This window comes from Lingula anatina, chromosome 2 (genome assembly GCF_051362555.1).
Source record: "Lingula anatina isolate TDL-2025a chromosome 2, LinAna3.0, whole genome shotgun sequence".
NCBI lineage: Eukaryota > Metazoa > Brachiopoda > Lingulata > Lingulida > Lingulidae > Lingula > Lingula anatina.
In genome coordinates, this window is record NC_141768.1 from 1029828 (window position 1) to 1048430 (window position 18603).

The following is an 18603-nucleotide window of genomic DNA, read 5'->3' on the forward strand; positions in this document are numbered from 1 at the left end:
TATAGGTCAGTCTTAAATGGGACTTTGAAGTAAAACGTGACAAACATCTACAATCTGCTAATCTCCAATTTGAATAATAACAGATAAAATGGCACCTCTTGCTGTATTCAAACTGTACCATGCCAAACCGTCTGAACTGTCTTGTCAGAAATTCAATCACTTCTTCCATGTGGTGAATATGAATCAGTTTCCCTCTTATTATTTTTACTGCTCTATTTAATCCAGTGTTTAATGAATACATTATACTGTTTCCTTGCCTCTCTTCTCCAATTCTCCAAGAAGGCATGAGTATGTGGTTAATCAGAGGCCAAGTCTAGTCTAAATTTCTGGGTAAATGCGAGGGGCGGTCATGTTTGTGCCGTAATGCTGTGTGCTTATCCTTAGGCATTTGTTCTTGACAGATGTCGGTAATTAACTGCATGAAAGGCTCCAATACAACTGGCCCTGCTCGGTCGACTCCAGTCAGCTCAGCACTAATGATGTCATAGAATTGATTGTTGGCTTTGTTTTGCCCTGTGGGCTCAGTTTCCCCCATGGAAATTAACATTTGACAAATACCCTGTGCAGTTTAATTCTAACCAGTTTGTAGACAGTTTGAAAGCACAGTCACCGTTTTCAGAGTCCCAAACTGCTGAACAATCCCCCCGATAGTGTGCCTCTGTCACTAAATTCTGCTCTGCTCCTACGTCTAGGTTCAGACGTAGGTACCTTGTACTTAGTGTGAGAAGGCAACTCCTTTGAGTGCCCAGCCTCCACCTCCATTCTGACATCTGACCCTTGAGATTCTTAATTCTCAGTAGTCATGTCAGATGTACCAGCTGACTCATCAGTTTTTGTAATTCTTTGAGGCGTCACTCCTGACAACAATGCCTCCTCCTCATCAGAATCAATCTCCATTTCCTCGCCCATAATCACCCTTTGGTGAGTTATGGTAGGATCCTCTTTGAGCCTAATGTCCTTTGACATTTCCAGGCCTGCTGATGCAGTACTAGGCCCTTGTTTAGCAGGTAATGGAATGTGAATAACATTTTCACATATCCACTTATGCCGCTCAAAACCAAATTCTCTCAGGTCTCGAGCCACCTGCCTTTTCCAGTTGTTATTTTTCTTGCCTTTAGCTAATTCCAACTGACCCTTGAGGATAGCCTTTGCTTCCTCAAAGCATGTCACGGGGGCACATGGCTAATCTTTCTGCTAACTTTTTAGCAGAGGCAAGTCGTCCCTGGCGGTTGTCCTCTTTAAAACATTCCACCAGTCTTCTCCAATCTTCTGTTCTCGGCATCTGTACAAAAACATAAGAGATTAAGAAAATAATTCACTTAAGTTAATTTAACTGTAAGCAAATCAATTCCTCTAAATCAGTACTTTTACTATAATGCACATGATGGTAAAATTACCTGCTTTTCTTCTTCTTTCCCAGGCGTCATTATTTTATCATAAACAAAAGCCCTTCCTAATTCATAGTACTGGCAAGTGAGGACTGTGAAGTGCTGGCTAGTGGTTCTTCTAAACAGGACATGTCATTTTGAGAGGCTTCTCCTGTCTCCAATCCATCTAGTAACTAAATAAGAAATATATCTGATATGAGTTTTCGAAAGCTACAATGACAACTATATCAAAATAAACAACTCCCCTTTTGCTGTTGTGAATTAAAATTGATGAGCGGTCAGAAATTGCACGGTTTTCATTTTTCGTTACTCTTATCTACGTAACTGAAATAAAATATCATGAGTTAATACGGTGTTGGGAGGCAAAATATAATGTATAGCACCGGGGCTATGTATAAGCGGGTCTAAATAAAGGAAAAGGGCTTACCTTAACTTGATGGCTTGCCGATTCCGTGATTTCTTGATTTTACTACTTCTCTCTCAATTGGCACTGCAGAGCGCCTTAGGCGCCATGCTCTAACTTGTCACACTCTATAACACTGCGCATGCGCCGTGACACGCTTCCGGGTCATATAATGACCCCTCGGCACTACACTCTCCCCCGTTTTACCTTGAAGGACCGTGCCTTCTCGGCCGTATCAGTGCCGAATCACAAAAAAGCCCCACTTTCCACCGTGGGAAAGGGGATTACCCTCCGTTCCCCGTGGGACTGGGGGGGGATGGGTGCTTGCAGCAGTGATGGGCGTCCCATCAAAGCTACTCGTCCTGGTCAAGTCGCACCCGGCCTGACCACACCCTTGCCCTTCTAACCATCTGGGCCCCTTTTCTCCAGGTATAAAAGCCGTGCGTTATCCCTGGTCTGGCGCAACACTTCTCGCCATCGCTCTCCCCGGATCTCCGCCACTAACTTGGCCACGTGACCAAGCAGAGCTGGGGTAGAACACTTGTTCCGTTGAATGTTGAAATACGGAGCATCCGTCTCCAGGAGTAGTCTTCTCAGGGGCAAGGTTCGTAACATGTCATGCGCCTTGGCATTGACAGGCCCCTCGTGTTCTGCGAAGCGTCCCGTGACGCCGAAGTAGGTGTTCGGATAATAGCGAACAAAAGCCCGCACCATATCCGGGGAACCTAAAAAGCAATGACAATGGATTAGCTGTCGAGTCCCCACGCCCACAGCTCTCAGTTTGTCCAGTATGATATGCCAGACCGCGTCGTCGGCATCTGTGCTGGTGCTTAAGCCTCTCCCGTGGAGGACTAGCACATGGGTTGGCTCCAGGAAATGAAGAGCAGCCTCCAGGTTGGTCAGTTGATCCTCCCACCTGGACGGCATCACTGACATGTCCAGCCCGACCTCCCCCAGTGCCGTGACTGAGGGGTGGTTGATTATGGACTGGAACTTAGCCCACTCCGTTGATGTGCAATAATGCCTAGGGTGCATTCCCACAGAAATGACCCCGCCTTCGTTTTTAATGGCCTCCATCTCACCCTCCGTGGGGTAAGTATTCGGATCACAATAGATCGCCGTGAATCCATCGATCACCACAGGTTCCACCGTGGGAACGGCTGCTTGGATCTCTCTCAAACCAGCTCTGGCGTCCAGGGATAGTTTGGTCCGAGTCCGGTCAATATGGCAGTGGGAATCGTACCCCACTGGCGACTGAGGCAGCATCTGCAACTCCTCAGGCGATGGGCTAAACAACGAGCGGAATTCCTCCTGCCCCTGGATCAAGGTCATCAGATCCAGCAACACCTCCCATCTCAACAACTGGGGTATACGGCTGGACGTTCCAAGCCGCATATGCGCTCTAAGGGCATCTATGCCCACTTGATCAACAGGGCCACCCCTGTCCTCTACACTGGCAGCATCCAGTAAAATCTCTAGGGTCAGGTGAGACCCCACAATTCTCTTCTTTAGGTAATGAAGAGCTGCCACTCTCCGCTCCGTGATCCCTGGTGCGGAGCTCAATTCCGGATGAAAGATAAGAGGCAGATGCTCCTTGAAAGCATGCTCCTCCGACATTGGCTGGCCGCAGCCTGCCAAACAATACTTAGGCCGTGCCTCACAAGGGTGTTCTACTCTTTTCCACGAGGACTGCCCCTGATGTGTACTCCCTTGTCTCCTATGAGGAGAACAAGAACTGTCACTTCCATATCGGCGCCGTGGCCTTTTGGCGGGAGGGTGAGTGGGCCTACCCCCTCTCTTGGAATATCCTCTTGCTGCGGGAGGAGCCATCAGTGCAGCTCGATAACTCCCCGGAGCCTCACTAGGGTACCGTGACCCTCCTGCTCGCTCCTGTGATCTCGGGTTCCGTGAACCCGTTAGTGGGTGTGGCGGGGGCCTCTTTGGTCTAGCACCCCTTTGTGCACCCCCTCCTCTAACAGGACTACGCCCACGAGATTCCTTCCGCCTTGACTCCTTGACTTGCCACTGGAATTCTGGGCCTTCTGATCCTGACCCATGGTCAGTGGACTCAGAGACCCGTGCCCCTGATCCTTCCGTCACTGCCACAGAGTCTCCTGACTCTGACTCCATACGCTCCGGAGGCCGTGCTCTGGATTCAAGGCTTTCCAAGCCTGCCTCAACACACATAGGCTCCGTGACCCTTGACTCTGACTCACCACCGGTTCCCAATTCTCTTGGATCGGTCACCGGCGGCACTTCTTGGGGAACCCGTGATTCCCCCGGTTGCTCCAACTGCGCTTCAGAGCTCCGTGGCTCTGTCTGCTCACTCCACAGCCCAGAGTCCTTAAACTCTGCCTGTGTCTCTAAGGGCGGAGTATCCAACACCCGCTCTTCAGCCGGGCTGTCACCCCCTGCCTGCCCCTCCAAGACGGCCTCGTCAACCTCCATCGATTGACCCACATACGACGTATGCTGCACAATAGTTGGGTCCGTGCCCAATCTTATATCACGAGCGGGCCCCGTGGGCTCAGCTCGCACAGCCTGCCTGCCAGATGGAACCTGTGCCACGTTGTCACAGATCCATGCGTGGGGGCGGAATTGCTTTTTCCTCCACTTCTCCATAGCTTTGTGCCGTGCCAAAGCTACTTGGCGCAATACTAAGCTGCTGGCTTGCCCCAGGCAGTCCTTAGGCGCCATCGCCACTCGATCTACCAACTCATCCATCTTCTGAATTGGCCATATCCGTCCCTCTGCCGTGCAGATTTCTATGTCCACCACCAAGTCCTTCCACTTTCTGCTGTCCATCTAGAAATAGAATGAAACAATTAAGTGCACATTCCATCTCATAGCTCTTAAGCTCTGCGTATACAGTCTTGACATTTATATTTATTAATGCTTAAGGCATCCGTGGCCGTCACATTAACACATGACCCGTGATACCACTCCCCGCAGTAATCACATTGCAGCATAAATCTACCCTGCCAGGGTTGACGGCAACTGCAATATACTCGGTCATCGCCCCTCGCCGTGGAGTCGGGCACTGGATTCTTCCTCCAATGTTGTATCCACTGGGGCACCTCCTTGTCTCGACAAGGCTTCAACCTGTCGTGGTTGGTCACAAAGACTGCATTCCGCACCTTAACGCGGAACAGGTTTGAACTGAGCCGTGCTACAATTAAACCTGGCCCCCTCCATGGTGGGCACAATTTCTTACACTTCCCCTTTGCTGCCACAGTATCCAGCACATACACTGTATCTCCCACAGCATACGGTCGTTCAAGTATCCTTAAGTCATAGTCCCTCTTCATTCTTTTAGAGGCTACTCGCAGTTTACCCCGAGCCGTCTCGTGGGCTTCCATCAGATCAGCTGCCAACCGTGCGGCATAGCTATCTGAATCTTCAAAATTGATGCTCCTCCGTGGGAACATTAAACCTGCAGGTGCGTTCGCCTCCCTCCCCAACATTAACCTGTTGGGAGTGTACCCCGTCATCCGGTTTACAGATGCCCTAAGTGCCCCGGCAATCTGTTGTAGACGCAAGTCCCAGCCGTTCGGGGCCTTCTCCGTGAAGCAGCGCACCGCATCCATGAGAGTGCGGTTATAGCGCTCTACCTGGCCATTGCTGGCCGGCCGGTACGGCGTAGTACGGGCCTTGTGAATCTCGAGCACAGAACACACTTCAGTGAACAGCTTAGATTCGAAATTCCTCCCCTGGTCCGTGAAAATCTCCAAAGGGACTCCAAACCTGGAGAAAAATTGATCTATCGCGGCCCGTGCCGTCTCCTCCGCTGACTGTGATGGTAAGGGGATACATTCGACCCATTTCGTAAATTGGTCGACCATCATGAGTATGTACTCATTTCCCCTGGCAGTCTTCGGCAACGGTCCCAAGAAATCTAAGTGCACCCTCTCCATAGGCGCACCTGCCTGGAATTGTGTCAGAGGCACTTTTCCCTGCCTTGCAGATTTCTTATTCTGGTTACACCGGGTGCACCCAGAAACGAAGTTTTCTGTCGCTCTTCCCATCCCGTACCAATAGAATCCCTCCTTGAGCCGATCCTTGGTTCTTTTCGCTCCCTGATGGCCTGATGATGGCAGACAATGATGTAGTCGGATGGCTTCCTGTTGCCATGCCATGGGTAGCACTAACTTTTTATCCTCAGTCTCTGATCACACCTGTATAGCAGACCCTCTATGATGATAAACAAATCCCTATCCAGCCAATAGGATTTTAAGGCCTGGCTGCCTAGGAATAAGGTAGACTGATCAGGTAGCTTACCACTTTCCAAGCTCTCCCTGATCACACTCAGGTCTGCATCCGCCTCCTGTGCTGCATGGACCTCCTCCACCGAATAACCCCAACTGGTGAGTCGTGAAGACCCGTGGTCCTTCACCTTGACCTCACCCTCTGCTTTTCCCTCTTGAAGTGTGGATTCCTTATCACACTCCACCGTGGGAGGTTCTTCCTCAGGAGTTATCGGCGCGTCGCCTGTATCTTTATGCCCGTGGCCACGTGCACGTCTCCGAGTAGTAACTGGAGCTACTCGAGGTGTTTCCCCTTGACCCCAGGGAATCTGATCTAATACCGTCTGTAAGACCTGGAACTCTAGCGTATCCGTGATACACTCTTCCTCTCTGCATACCTCACCGAACACCGTGTGTTCAGAGTACACATTCACTGGATCCACCGTTACTGAGCGAACCGTCTTGCCATCGTTGTTTTGCTGACCTTCTGAAATTTCAACGCTGTGGATATCCTCTGTATCCCGGTACGCACCCTGTGCTAGCGGAATAACATCATCCACTTCCTCCTCGAAACCCACCCAATTCTCGTGGGCCCGCCTGCAATACCCGCATCCACCACATGGTAGAGCATCCAGCCGCCCCCTGGTGCCTGCTTTGCACTGCCCCATGTGAGTCGCTCTAGACAGCGTGTCCGCATTCCCATGTTTGCGCCCGGCGCGATGAGACAACACCATGTCGTACTGTGAGAGCTCTTCCAGCCATCTCGCCAGCTGACCCTGCGGCTCCCGAAATTTCATCAGCCATCTTAAACTCGAATGGTCAGTCCTAATAGTAAATGGTTTCCCCAATAAATAGTACCTGAACTGTCGGGTGAATCGTACCACCGCCAAGAGTTCCTTACGTGTCGTACAATACCTCCTCTGTTCCCTGGTTAATCCATAGCTACCGTAAGCTATCACTTTCTCCTGGCCATCTTGTACTTAAATAAGCTCTGCTCCTATAGCAAAGTCACTTGCGTCTGTATCTAAAATGAACTCTCCGTCCACCGTGGGAACAGAAAGAACTGGGGGAGATGTTAATGCCCCCTTTAATGCCATAAAAGCCCGTGCTTGTTCCTCACCCCACTCGTAACTCTTTCCAGTTACAGTGTACAGGGGTGCAGCTATCTCACTGAAGTTTTTAATAAAGGCTTGATGGTAATTAGCCAAGCCCATGAATTTCTCCACATCTTTGGCACATGTTGGTGTAGGCCAGTCCGTGACAGCCTTAACGTCATGATCAGACATGGAGAGCGTCTCCCCTGTCACTATCCGTCCGAGAAATTCAATCTCCTTCTTAAAGAAGGTGCATTTCTTTGGCTTAAGCTTCAGCTCGTAGCTGCGGAACCTCTCAAGGGCGTCCCTTAGGTTCTGTAAATGCGCATCAAAAGTAGTACCGAGTACCACTATGTCATCTAGAAATTCCAGCACAGTTTTCCAGGACATTCCACGGAAAACTAAGTTCATTATCCGAGCATAGGTCGCGGGCGCCCCGCACAGACCAAATGCCATAAATGCTCATAGAGACCATATTTCGTAATGAAAGCTGTCTTTTTCCGATCCTCTTCACGTATGGGCACCTGCCAATACGCAGAGTTGGCGTCTAACTTAGAAAAATACACATTACCCGACAAGGTATCCAAACAGTCATCGACTAAGGGTAATGGGAACACGTCCTTAGTGGTCATGGCATTCAACGCACGGTAATCGATACACCACCTCACAGAGCCATCTTTCTTCCGTATTAACACTGGCGCCGGCGCCCAGTCGGAAGTTGACTCCTGAATCACTCCTGCCTTCAACATCTTCTGTAAATGGGCTTCCTCCTCGCCCACAAAGCACCGTGGCGTTCGCCGCATTCTCTGCTTTATCGGAAGAGCAGTACCGGTGTCTATCGTGAAGTTTCCTAAATCAAATTCATCTCTAGCAAACACATCTTGATACTCCGTGAGTAATCTCGCTAGCTGAACCTTCTGCTGATCGTCTAATTCTGCACTGGATTCCTCATACACCTGCTTTAAATGAGAAGGCACGCGTCGCGCCTCATCATTGACCTCGTCATCGGTCCGTGCCGTGACTGACTGCACTGCTGGTGGTATGCAGTGAATGACCTCCGCCCCAGGTGACCTGCCACCCTCCCCTTGGTTACTAGGGAAACATAACGGATCCCCCAGGGGCTCCCCAGACGTTATAATACCCGCATAGGTAAAAGCCCGCCCCACTTCAGTACCCTTACGCAGTAGTCTGTGCCTCTCACTAGGATTTATGAGGACCATGATGGGTTCAGACCCCCCATTACGAATAACCCTGGGAGCAAGGAACTTACCAGTACCCCCCACCTTTGGCTCTATTACATAACTAGGAAGATCTACATCTAACTTACAGGCCACCCTGGCAGCGGAGTAAGGGGGTATCACCTGGCGCCGTGCGACAGTGACCCTGGCCATCTGAGGTGTTCCCTTATCTGAATTAGCGTCTAATGTCAGATACATGCCGTCAAACTGCATCACTCCTCTGCCGACATCCACTACTGCCTGCCCTAAGTCCTTCATAATGTCCATTCCCAGCAGCATATCTTGTTCAATGGGGGCTACGTATAGCCTCACAGCATACCACTTATGTCCAATCTTTAACTTAACAGGGCCTGCTGTAAACCCCTGCATCACCATTTCCCGTCCAGCGGCTAAAAGCTGTACTGAATTCAACCTCTTAGGTTGTTTCTTAAGACTGTTGTAAATGCGGTCTGAAAGTATCGTAACTTGAGCCGCAGTGTCCACTACAGCATTCACAGCAATGTTTCCCACTTTCATCTGAAGTGAATAATCCGCCACTGTTCCGATTTGTCGCACCACTACCATGGGAGCAGGAACCGTGCCCTCTATTCCCCCTGTGGTAGCCTCGTCTGCCCTGGTTGTTAATTCAACGTGACCCATATCACGGTTGGGCTTGTCTTGGACTAGTGCTGCCCCCTGTCGAGTTATACTGATTGCACACCCTGTACCTCCGTGGGTACAGTGCACTTAATATCCGAAACTGCTGACTCCTCTGGTACCCTGAGTTTCTTAATGGGCTTATTTATAACATCTGGGCCTATGAATCGCTGGATCGAGGGTTGGCCTCCGGCCTCGACCCGGTGGAGTTTCCCACCTGCGGGCACTCCCTTGCAATGTGCCCTTGCCGATTGCACTTATAACACAGCACCGAGTTTCCAGTGCTGCCCCGTCCCCAGCTCCGCTGGTTTCCGGGTGCGGCTCCGTGGCCGTAACCGGTAGATGACCTCCTACTCAGCTCCTGGCGGACATCTTTCAACGCCTTCTCCATTTCCTTGATGGTATCCCTCATCTGTTCCAGCTCTGGAATGTTACCCTCTGCTGCAGGCGTCACTTGGTTGGCTCGCTTGGCTCCCGGGCGCAATTTCTTTCCCGCATTCTCCATAGTCACTCGCATTTCCCTATGCATCTTAGCCAGCTGCATCGCTTCCCTTAAGGTGGCTGGCTGGCGCATATAAATTGATTGACCTGCCTCTGAATCAATCATGCCCGCGCAGAACCGACTTACAGCCTCCGACTCCACGAATGTCCTAGGTAACTGAGCATACGCTTCAGAAGTCAGACGTAGCACCCTGACTCCCCATTCATCCACCGTTTCCGTCTCGTCTTGAGTAGCGTTATGTAGCTGCGACCGAACCGTAGCCGGTGTGTCCGTTTCTCCGTAACAGGTCTCTAATTCCTCCATGAGACCTTCATATGAGGGCTTACCTAGCCTGCGTGCGACGTTCACACAACAGTCTAGGGCCTTACCCTTCAGGCAGAGGCATAGTGCATCCAGGGACATGTCGCGATCCCAATCCTCCCTCTCTGCCTGTCGTAAGAAAAGCAACTTAAAAGCAGCCCAACTTCCATGTCCGTTAAAAGTTAAGCTCTTAGGAGGATTGACCTTCCTCCTCTCCATTGAGTCTTGTTCTGCCCCTAGCTCCGTGAGCCGTGCAGTCCTCCTCGAGGCCGCGCCCCGTTTCAATATAGGAGAGCCCTGGAATACAGGGTGTTCGTCCTGGCTACCTCCCTCCACTGGGGTGCTATGATACACAGAGTGCCCTGAATTCGATCCATTTCCCACCACTGGAGATCCGTGATCCCCAGGGTGTACGACTGGAGAGCTGTGACTTCCAGGGTGTTGTACTGAGAATCCGTGATTCCCAGGGTACATGGCTGGAGAGCTGTGATTTCCAGGGTGCGGTACTGAGAATCCGTGATCCCCAGGGTGCATGGCTGGAGAGCTGTTATTTCCAGGGTGTAGTACTGAGAATCCGTGATTCCCAGGGTGCATGACTGGGGGACTGACACCAGGTGCCATTGGAGGGCTATGATTCCCAGGGTAACCCGAATAGCTGCCACCACCCCCCGGGCCAACAGCATACCCCTCCCCCCGGACATCCCCGGACATAGGAGTTTCCCTTACAACGCCCCCCCTTGGACTAGGTGTAAACAATTCAGGGGTGTAAACAGCCTTATCCTGTCTCCCGGGACCTAATGCTACCCCACCCCCCATGGGGCTAGGTGTATATGGAACATGAGGACCCCCCTGCTGAACCCCACTATTTACATTCTTAACTACATTTTTACCTGGGCTCCGTTTAACAAGTTGAGGCAAATTCGCTCCCTCCAATCCACTGTCCTCGAATAACCTCTTCGGCACTGTGGCCTCCGAGTTACGATGTGCACTCATTTGACCCTCACAGCCTCCTAGCTGCCGCGTGCCACCTCCGTGAAGCGCACTTTCGCTATTGAAAGCGTTGCTCTCCTCCTGAGCAGAAAATCCGAAGAACAGTCCTGAAAGAAACCGGAAAAATCTCCATAGCCAGTTTCCAGATCCTCCTTTCTCCTGTCCTCTCCTTTCCGTGAGTGAAACAGCCGTGCTGCCCACACCCAAGCGCTGATTCGGCTCAAAGTCCACCATATCCAGCGTACGAGGAGCCAGTCTGCAGCACAAAGCACTTTCCACTTGCCGCACATCTAAATTTCCAAATTGTTCCCTCAGTTCGGCTATTTTAAACACTTGGTCTTCCGTGAGACCTGGAGTCCGCATTAACTCATTTACGTTTGCATAGTTTATGAAATTCCTAGCGTGCGTCGCCATTTTGCTTTCTCCTTGACGCACGTGTCGCCGAAAATCCAAGAATACTCCTTAAAACTTGAAAGAATTAACTCCAAAAACACACTAAAAACACTCACCAGTCCGTGCTGGGGTTTCCTCTTACAAATTGAATCACAACAATAACAAAAATGGTAGCGTACGTGCCCGAGTACAGAGTTCAGCTCCGTGGCTGAAAACTCTTCTGCAGAAAAATTCGTAATTTATTCTGCAAAATACGGCACAAATCCGACCCAGCTGCCACCAATATAGCACCAGGGCTATGTATAAGCGGGTCTAAATAAAGGAAAAGGGCTTACCTTAACTTGATGGCTTGCCGATTCCGTGATTTCTTGATTTTACTACTTCTCTCTCAATTGGCACTGCAGAGCGCCTTACGCGCCATGCTCTAACTTGTCACACTCTATAACACTGCGCATGCGCCGTGACACGCTTCCGGGTCATATAATGACCCCTCGGCACTACAAATGAAATGAATAAGTCATTACTTCCCCTGGATACTTCAAGCTTCTGAACGACCTTCACTCGATGCTTTACCGTCTTCTCGAACTGTTCACTTTCTCCGGTGTGTGGTCGTTTCATTGTCGCATGAATGGTAGGGACAGAATCTACCTTCAACGTCCTTTTTGTCTTTAAACCCAGCGTGTTCATAAGCGGGGATGCGAAGCAATCTTCCTCGAAGTGTGCCCCACAAAGAACGGCCTGAGACGATGGTGAGGGTGCATGGAAATTCTTCCTTTTTGTTTGCACAAATTTCACCCATTGGTGACGCAAATTAGGTTTTTGTGGAAACCTATGCAAGCTGTGCCCAGTATGCTTCGAGTTTGAGCAGTTTTGGGCAACACACTTTTTAACCATGATACAATACGGATGCTTTTACAGAGAACAACATCAATCCAAACGCGGCACCTGACTGACATAGAAAGCGGGTCACGTGTATTATATAGGTCAACCCCAGATCTACCAAATACGTGGCAACCTGTGACAGGCTATTTTGGTCACAGTGACTTGTTTTTATGTAGGTCAGCAAATTCGCTCTAAAAGCGCGCATTTTTTAATCGATTTATTCACTAAAACGATGTCAGAAAATTTTGAAAAAAATATTTTTGTGCAGGATTAGTGTTCCTACATCAGGTAATAACAATATTTTGGGGTGTAAAACGGGCCAATACCTGCTCTTTAATAGGCGATGACGGTAACTAGGGTTAATTAGTACCATGATGGGCTCTGTACCTGCACAGAATTTTATGATGAGTGTCTATTACAGCTTGACCCCTCTGTTTTAAAAGATCAAATCCGAGTAGCATATCCTGTTCTATGGGTGCCACATACACCTGTTCTAGGTACCATTTACTTCCTATTTTCAGTTTCACTGGCCCTGCAGTGAATCCCTCCATGGTCATGTTACGTCCCGCGCATAACATTCTCACATCATTAATTTTTCTTGGAGGATTCTTCATGCTTCTATATATTCGATCTGACAGTATGGTTACATCTGCTGCAGTATCCACTACAGCTTTAATCTTCTTATCTCCCACTTGCAAATTGAGCAAAGTGGCGAACCAATATTACATAACACTACCACAGACACGTCATTTTTGACTCCTTTATTTTTCTGCATCATTAACTTCTCATCTCCTTCCATTACTTTTAATGGAGAGGAATAAATATGTGCTGAGTTCCTCTCTTTAAGAGGCTTAAAACAGGGCTTTTCCCTGACGTCTGGCTCTATTGGATGCAGGGTTGAGGGTTGGCCTGTGTCCCCGGCCCTCTGCCATTTCCCTGCAGATTAGACGGACAATCACGGGTAAAATGGCCTCCAGCTCCGCAGGAAAATAATTTCCATTCCTTCTTCCTCTGGGAGTACTATGCCCTCTACCTGCAGAGTTATAGGACGTATTGGGGGTATAATTCCTTTGAATTTCGCGACCCCCACTATTAGTTGGTCTTTGAGTCATTTGTTGTTTTATCTCTTTAAGTGCCTTTTGCACCTTTTCTAGTTCTTTAAAATTCACCATATCAGAGATGTTACAAGATGACTGTGGCTCGTCACTGATACTAGGTTGCTGTGTTACACTATTAACCCTTTTGGTCATAGTGCGTCCCTTCTTTGTTTCCATGGTAACCTTTAGTTCCCTGTGCATTTTAGCTAATTGCATAGCTTCATGCAGGGTTGATGGACTTTGCGTATAAATGTCTTGTCCTGCTTCTGGATCCAAAAATGACATGGCTCTACCAACTGGACAGGAACCATTGTTTGCACTACTTACTTTACCATAACAACTTTACATATCTTCTTCACACCCTTTTCCTTCACATAGAATATCCATGGAGGATAGGTCAGTTTCTTATCTTCTTCAATATCTTGATCTCGCAACAACTTACTCGCTTCTGCTAAATACAGGTTTTGGTTTTCAGTTGTGAAATTACGTGGCACCTTGCCAGAGAATGTTGGAGTTTTAAACCTAAACTGCAGTGTTTGGACTAACTGCGGATATTTTATCCCACTCCTTGCCACCTGGAATCTGAAAAAAGTAACACAAATGACATGGGTAAACCAGGGTAAGCTTGTGACGCGAGCCTTAGAACGCGCACACCCCATTCATCCACGGATTCCGTTTCACTCTGTAGTGAGTTATGAAGTCGAATGCACAGTTACTGGTGTATCTGTTTCCCCATAAGACATCTCCAGTTATTCTCACAGGCCCTTATAAGTTAATATACCTTCACGTTTTGTGACATTCACACAACACTCTTGTGCTTTTCCTATGAGACATAAACATAGTCCATCTAAACACATACTAGAATCCCAGCCTTCTCTTTTTGCATGACTCAAAAACACTAATTTAAAAGCTGCCCAGCTTGTTTTACCATTAAATGTTTAATTTTTTGGTGGGCATACTTTACGCCCGGCTGCTGGAATATTTGGACCTGAGGGTTCATCTATTTGCATAGGGGATTCCTGTGAATGAAAATATTCCTCCCCTCCAATTGGATTCATGGGTAAAGCAGGTGTATTGGCAATATTTGGGCCTAGATTTGAGTTTGGGTCAGGAAAACTAAGAAAATTAGGGTCAATTTGTTTCCTTTGAACCTCTGGACTAGCTGGAAAACTAGGAAAATTAGGGTTATTTATTTATGCCAACTGTAATATTATAGATACTGTAATATTGTGGGTTGGGGTCTATGGTGTATGCATAATGGTTACTTTTCTACTAACAAAACCCAAACAGACACCAGTTACCTGCTCTAAAATGTCCTCTTTGTCCTTGTTAAGTCTCTGAGGTACATATCTATCCTGCACATGTTTCAAAATGAACAGCATGTCTTCAGGCAAGTTCTCATTCTTGCACAAAAGGGAACGATGCTGCATCTTCAGAGGTTCTGTGCGTTCAAACAAAATTGACTTCCAAGCTACAGGTGACCTTTGCACATCGGTCGGAAGAGAATGTTTAGTTCTTGGGTTTTCTATTATCTTTCTTCCAACAACACGAAGCATGTTCTTTGTTTCTTCTTTACTCTATAGTGCCTGGTCAACCTTTGTCTTACATTTTATGCACACCGTATGTGAGGGGCAATTCTCCTCAGTCAATTCATATTTAAACAATTTAGAGAGTCCGTCGATAAATACCTTACTTTTCGCCTGGCCTTGTTCTGATTTACTGAATAACTTTAAATAGTGATGGGAATAAACTGATTGGGGTTGACTGCAAAGTAAACACTCCTTCCCTATTACCTTCTTTGTCAGTGTAGTGGTTACTTCATGTCGTATTCGTCTAAAAACTGTAGACTGGTAATCCACTGGTACTTCATCTGCTGCCTGTGAGGTAACCAGGGCTAATCTGTATGCTAGGCAAGATGCCTTTTCATATCCCATATTAAACCTAGGCCAAGTCACATTTTGTGCTGCTTCCCATTGACATTTGTCTTCAGCTATCATGAACCCTAAACGTTCTAAATCTGACTTTATCAAATGACTTAACTGAGTTGCTTTTTCAAAATTCTCAGCTCCTGCTATAGCATCATCAAGATACATTGATTGGAGTTTGTTGGGGGGTACAGAGAGAAAGGTTATTGGGTAATGGAACAATGTGGCTGGGGTTCACCTGTTGCAGCTGAGAGAGCGTGACCAGGTTGGGACGACAGAGAGCTAAACATATTAGCAAAAATTTGTGCCATCCTCAACTGGTGCTCCCTATCCTCCCTCCTCATCTGCATTTCAATATCTCTTTGTCTCTTTTCTCTGTCCTCCTCTTCTCTGAGCCTCTTTGTTTCAAATTCAAGGAATTGTCGGTCCTGTTGTTTAAATGTGTCTTTCAGTGGCTGAAGCATTCCCTCATACTCCTTCCTTTTCTTGTTTGCAGCTGCAAAAATATAAGACAAGGTTTTTAGAAACATTATTAAAAAATTATTACCTTATTATCCAAGGTTTTATTTTAGTGTTGAAATAGTGTCTAAAAATGTACAATTTAAAGTATTATTACCCCTTCAAACTGTTGCTGACATGTGGACAAATTATACGAAGGACACTTAAGTTGGATTGTATTACTTCGTTTTGATCCTAGCATGTAGCAGCACGCGTCTTTAAATAAATACCTGCATCAAGTTGGTGGTAAAATCTTTATTCCCATTCGTTTCCGACGAAATATTATTCCCGTGGAACTAAAATAAACATAAAACATACATGTAGTCCTACGAACACATACGCTGACATGGAAACTTCTTAAACTAACAATAATTCTGAAATTGAGTGATAAACAACTTGTAAATCGAGACAATAACTTCAAAGTTTTGATTTCTAATAAAAATAATAATATAATGAAAGATTAAATCTTGATTTACCTCGTTTGGGGCCTAAACCTTCTAAGAGCGTCGGAGGCGTGCCGCCGTCAAGTAAAAGCTAAGTGACACTACGTGGCAGCACTATCGGATCCAATATACAAGAGAAGCACATGCGTAGTTACTGTTACATAGCATGAAATATCACTTGAAGCAAAACAATTTCACCCCCTTCTCAATATTGGGAGAATAAAAGGCTGCTTACTATTCTTGACCGTTTTTTTCTCTTTAGGCTTTTTATCTTCATCTCTTGGTGTTTCCTCATCAGACAGACTCTCCTGACTCTGCCGGCTTTCCTGGCTCTCACTGTCAATTTCTTCATCACTTTCCTTAGCTATAAAATAATTATTTCTTAAAAGAAGTTATTTGTTCTAATTTCAATCTTTTAAAACTTAACATTTTATTCTTTTTAATGAACAATTAAACTTTTATATATAAATAATACACAATAATAATAATAATAATGTAACAGATTTTATTACAGTTCTGTAAAGAAAAACAATGTCAGCCTACGAGATGTAAAGAGAGAAAGTCTTTTTTATAAATTACAGTTTAATAAGTTTACTAAATAAAACATCAAATTAAACATTAAATTGTTAATAATAACTAAATAAGGGTTAAGAAAATAATATATAACTTTATACAAAATGAAAGATAAAAAGAAAATTTTACCTGTAAAGAAAATCAATGTCAGCCCACGAGACGTAAAGAGAGAAAGTGAGGAAACAGACAAAGGAAATTAGGGGTTAAAGACTATAAACCAATGCAAAGCAACAACGTTATAAAGCCAGAAAACAAGGAATAGGAAAGAAATCAGGGAAGACTGAAAATAAGGAACGGAAGTATAAAAATGGAATAGACTGAAAATATGATGAAATAAATAACAAAATAAGAAATCAAGTACTACTGCTACGTCCTCCCCCCTACATAAAAGCTGGCCCTACAGCTGTATAAAAAAAAAAAAGAATACTGACTCAATTCTCCTCCTAAAATTTTCTGTTTCTTAAAGATTTTCTGGGCTTGGGTACTGGCTTTGCAAAATCGCGGGCACAGGATCCCGATAGGAAGAGCTGTCTCTGATAGAGCTGTCACTATCTGAATCTGATAGACAAGAAGTCTCAGACGGAACAGGAGAAGGATCATTTAGGATTTTTTTCTGTTTTCTTTGGATGCACCCCCTTATCACACCAGATTTGTTGTCTTCCAGGCTTTCGTAAACCTCTTTTTGAACGCCAAGCTCAATGAATACATTTTGGTGGAAGCATTCTGTCAGACGTGCCTCCGAAGATATTTTTTTGCAGGACATTTTTATTTGCTATGTGAGATGTATTACCTGCCTGGAATGCTGCCGTGACTGTCCTCCCCAACCTCTCGTAATAAACGTTTTAGGGAGAGTTCTTCTGGAGATCTTCAGCTGCCTCTTCCCTTTCAATACCTCTTATAGGCCTCCCCTTTGTTTTCCCTTTATTGTGTTTAATGGCGACATAAGGTGGGATGGTTCGTGTTTTAACTTTCACATTCCGCTTTTCTCTGAACTTTTTTATTGTCAGCCCGTATCTGATACACTCCTGAAACATACATATGACATTACCCCTGAAAAAAAGGGGCAATTGTGAAGTGAATGTTATCTCCTTTTATTCGATTTCCTTTGAAGACCAGTGGGCAGGTTGAATTAATTATCATAAAAGGAAATACAGGCCCTACATAGGGCCTATAGGCCAAGCTATTTTATGATTATCATGTAGCAAAAAATATTGAAAAAATATTTGCTCTACATACATAGGGCCCACAAGTTGGCCACAACAATAGACCTACTACTAGCTACAGTGGAAAATGAAAACCAGCCTAGCGGCTAGCCGTACATGCACTTTATAGAAATAAAATCTACTACCTATCTAGCCAACAATCACATACTGCAGTAGGTCTATGAATATACCTGTTGGGTGTCATCAGCAGTTCTACGTTTGAAGAGATCGTCAATTCTAGCCGTTTGTTCAATTTCCTTAGTCTTCTTTTTGTGGTCCTTGCCATCCAAATGACGCACGATATCTCGTTCGCCCATGTGCTCTGTACTGAAGTTTCGGCAACAGACAGTGCATTTCGCTTGATAATCCGATACTCTCTCAATGCAAGGGAATTTCTTAGTCCAAGCAGCTTGCCACTTCGTTTATTAATGCTGGCAAATGCGCTTTCGTGGCGGGGTATGAACCGTTTCATCCCCTTTATCATGATTAATGTCTGAATCGCCACTATCATCGTCATTTAAATCCGCCATGAAAAATCGTGATCCACGTGTAAGCGTCAGTGATTGTGATTGGCTAATCAGTAACACTAGTCAACACCGCTAAGGATAATAAAACCACGATATAAGCGTAAAAAACTAGGTTTTTGAAAATTTACGACAAAAAATTCATTTTGCGTGAGATAGCTTAAGGCTCGCGTGAGTGCGTGAGGCAGTGGCCAAATGCGTGAGACTTGGCAGGTCTGCTGATAGTTCTAAGGTTCTAACATATGTTAGTTATCTAGTGTGAGAGCCTGCT

General features: G+C 46.4%; 2 protein-coding genes across 2 annotated transcripts; both read right to left on the reverse strand.

The window, feature by feature from the left end:
- Nucleotides 1–2193: 2193 nt before the first annotated feature.
- On the reverse strand, nt 2194–5927 carry LOC106170426 (uncharacterized). Its single transcript, XM_087007105.1, has 2 exons — nt 4800–5927; nt 2194–4596 (listed from the first exon to the last, which is right to left on the reverse strand). Exons 1-2 carry the CDS (start codon nt 5925–5927, stop codon nt 2194–2196), a joined length of 3531 nt encoding a protein of 1176 aa, XP_086863231.1.
- Nucleotides 5928–7539: 1612 nt separating this feature from the next.
- On the reverse strand, nt 7540–9006 carry LOC147763306 (uncharacterized). Its single transcript, XM_087007113.1, has one exon. It carries the CDS (start codon nt 9004–9006, stop codon nt 7540–7542), a length of 1467 nt encoding a protein of 488 aa, XP_086863239.1.
- Between the last annotated feature and the right edge of the window lie 9597 nt (nt 9007–18603).

Bases quoted from the DNA above. Each gene is read 5' to 3' on its own strand.
- LOC106170426 (XM_087007105.1), bottom strand. From the start codon at position 5,927: ATGGCATGGCAACAGGAAGCCATCCGACTACATCATTGTCTGCCATCA. The intron at 4,597-4,799 runs GTATATTGCAGT...TTCTATTTCTAG, and splicing joins CGGCGAGGGGCGATGACCGA to ATGGACAGCAGAAAGTGGAA.
- LOC147763306 (XM_087007113.1), bottom strand. From the start codon at position 9,006: ATGGGTCACGTTGAATTAACAACCAGGGCAGACGAGGCTACCACAGGG.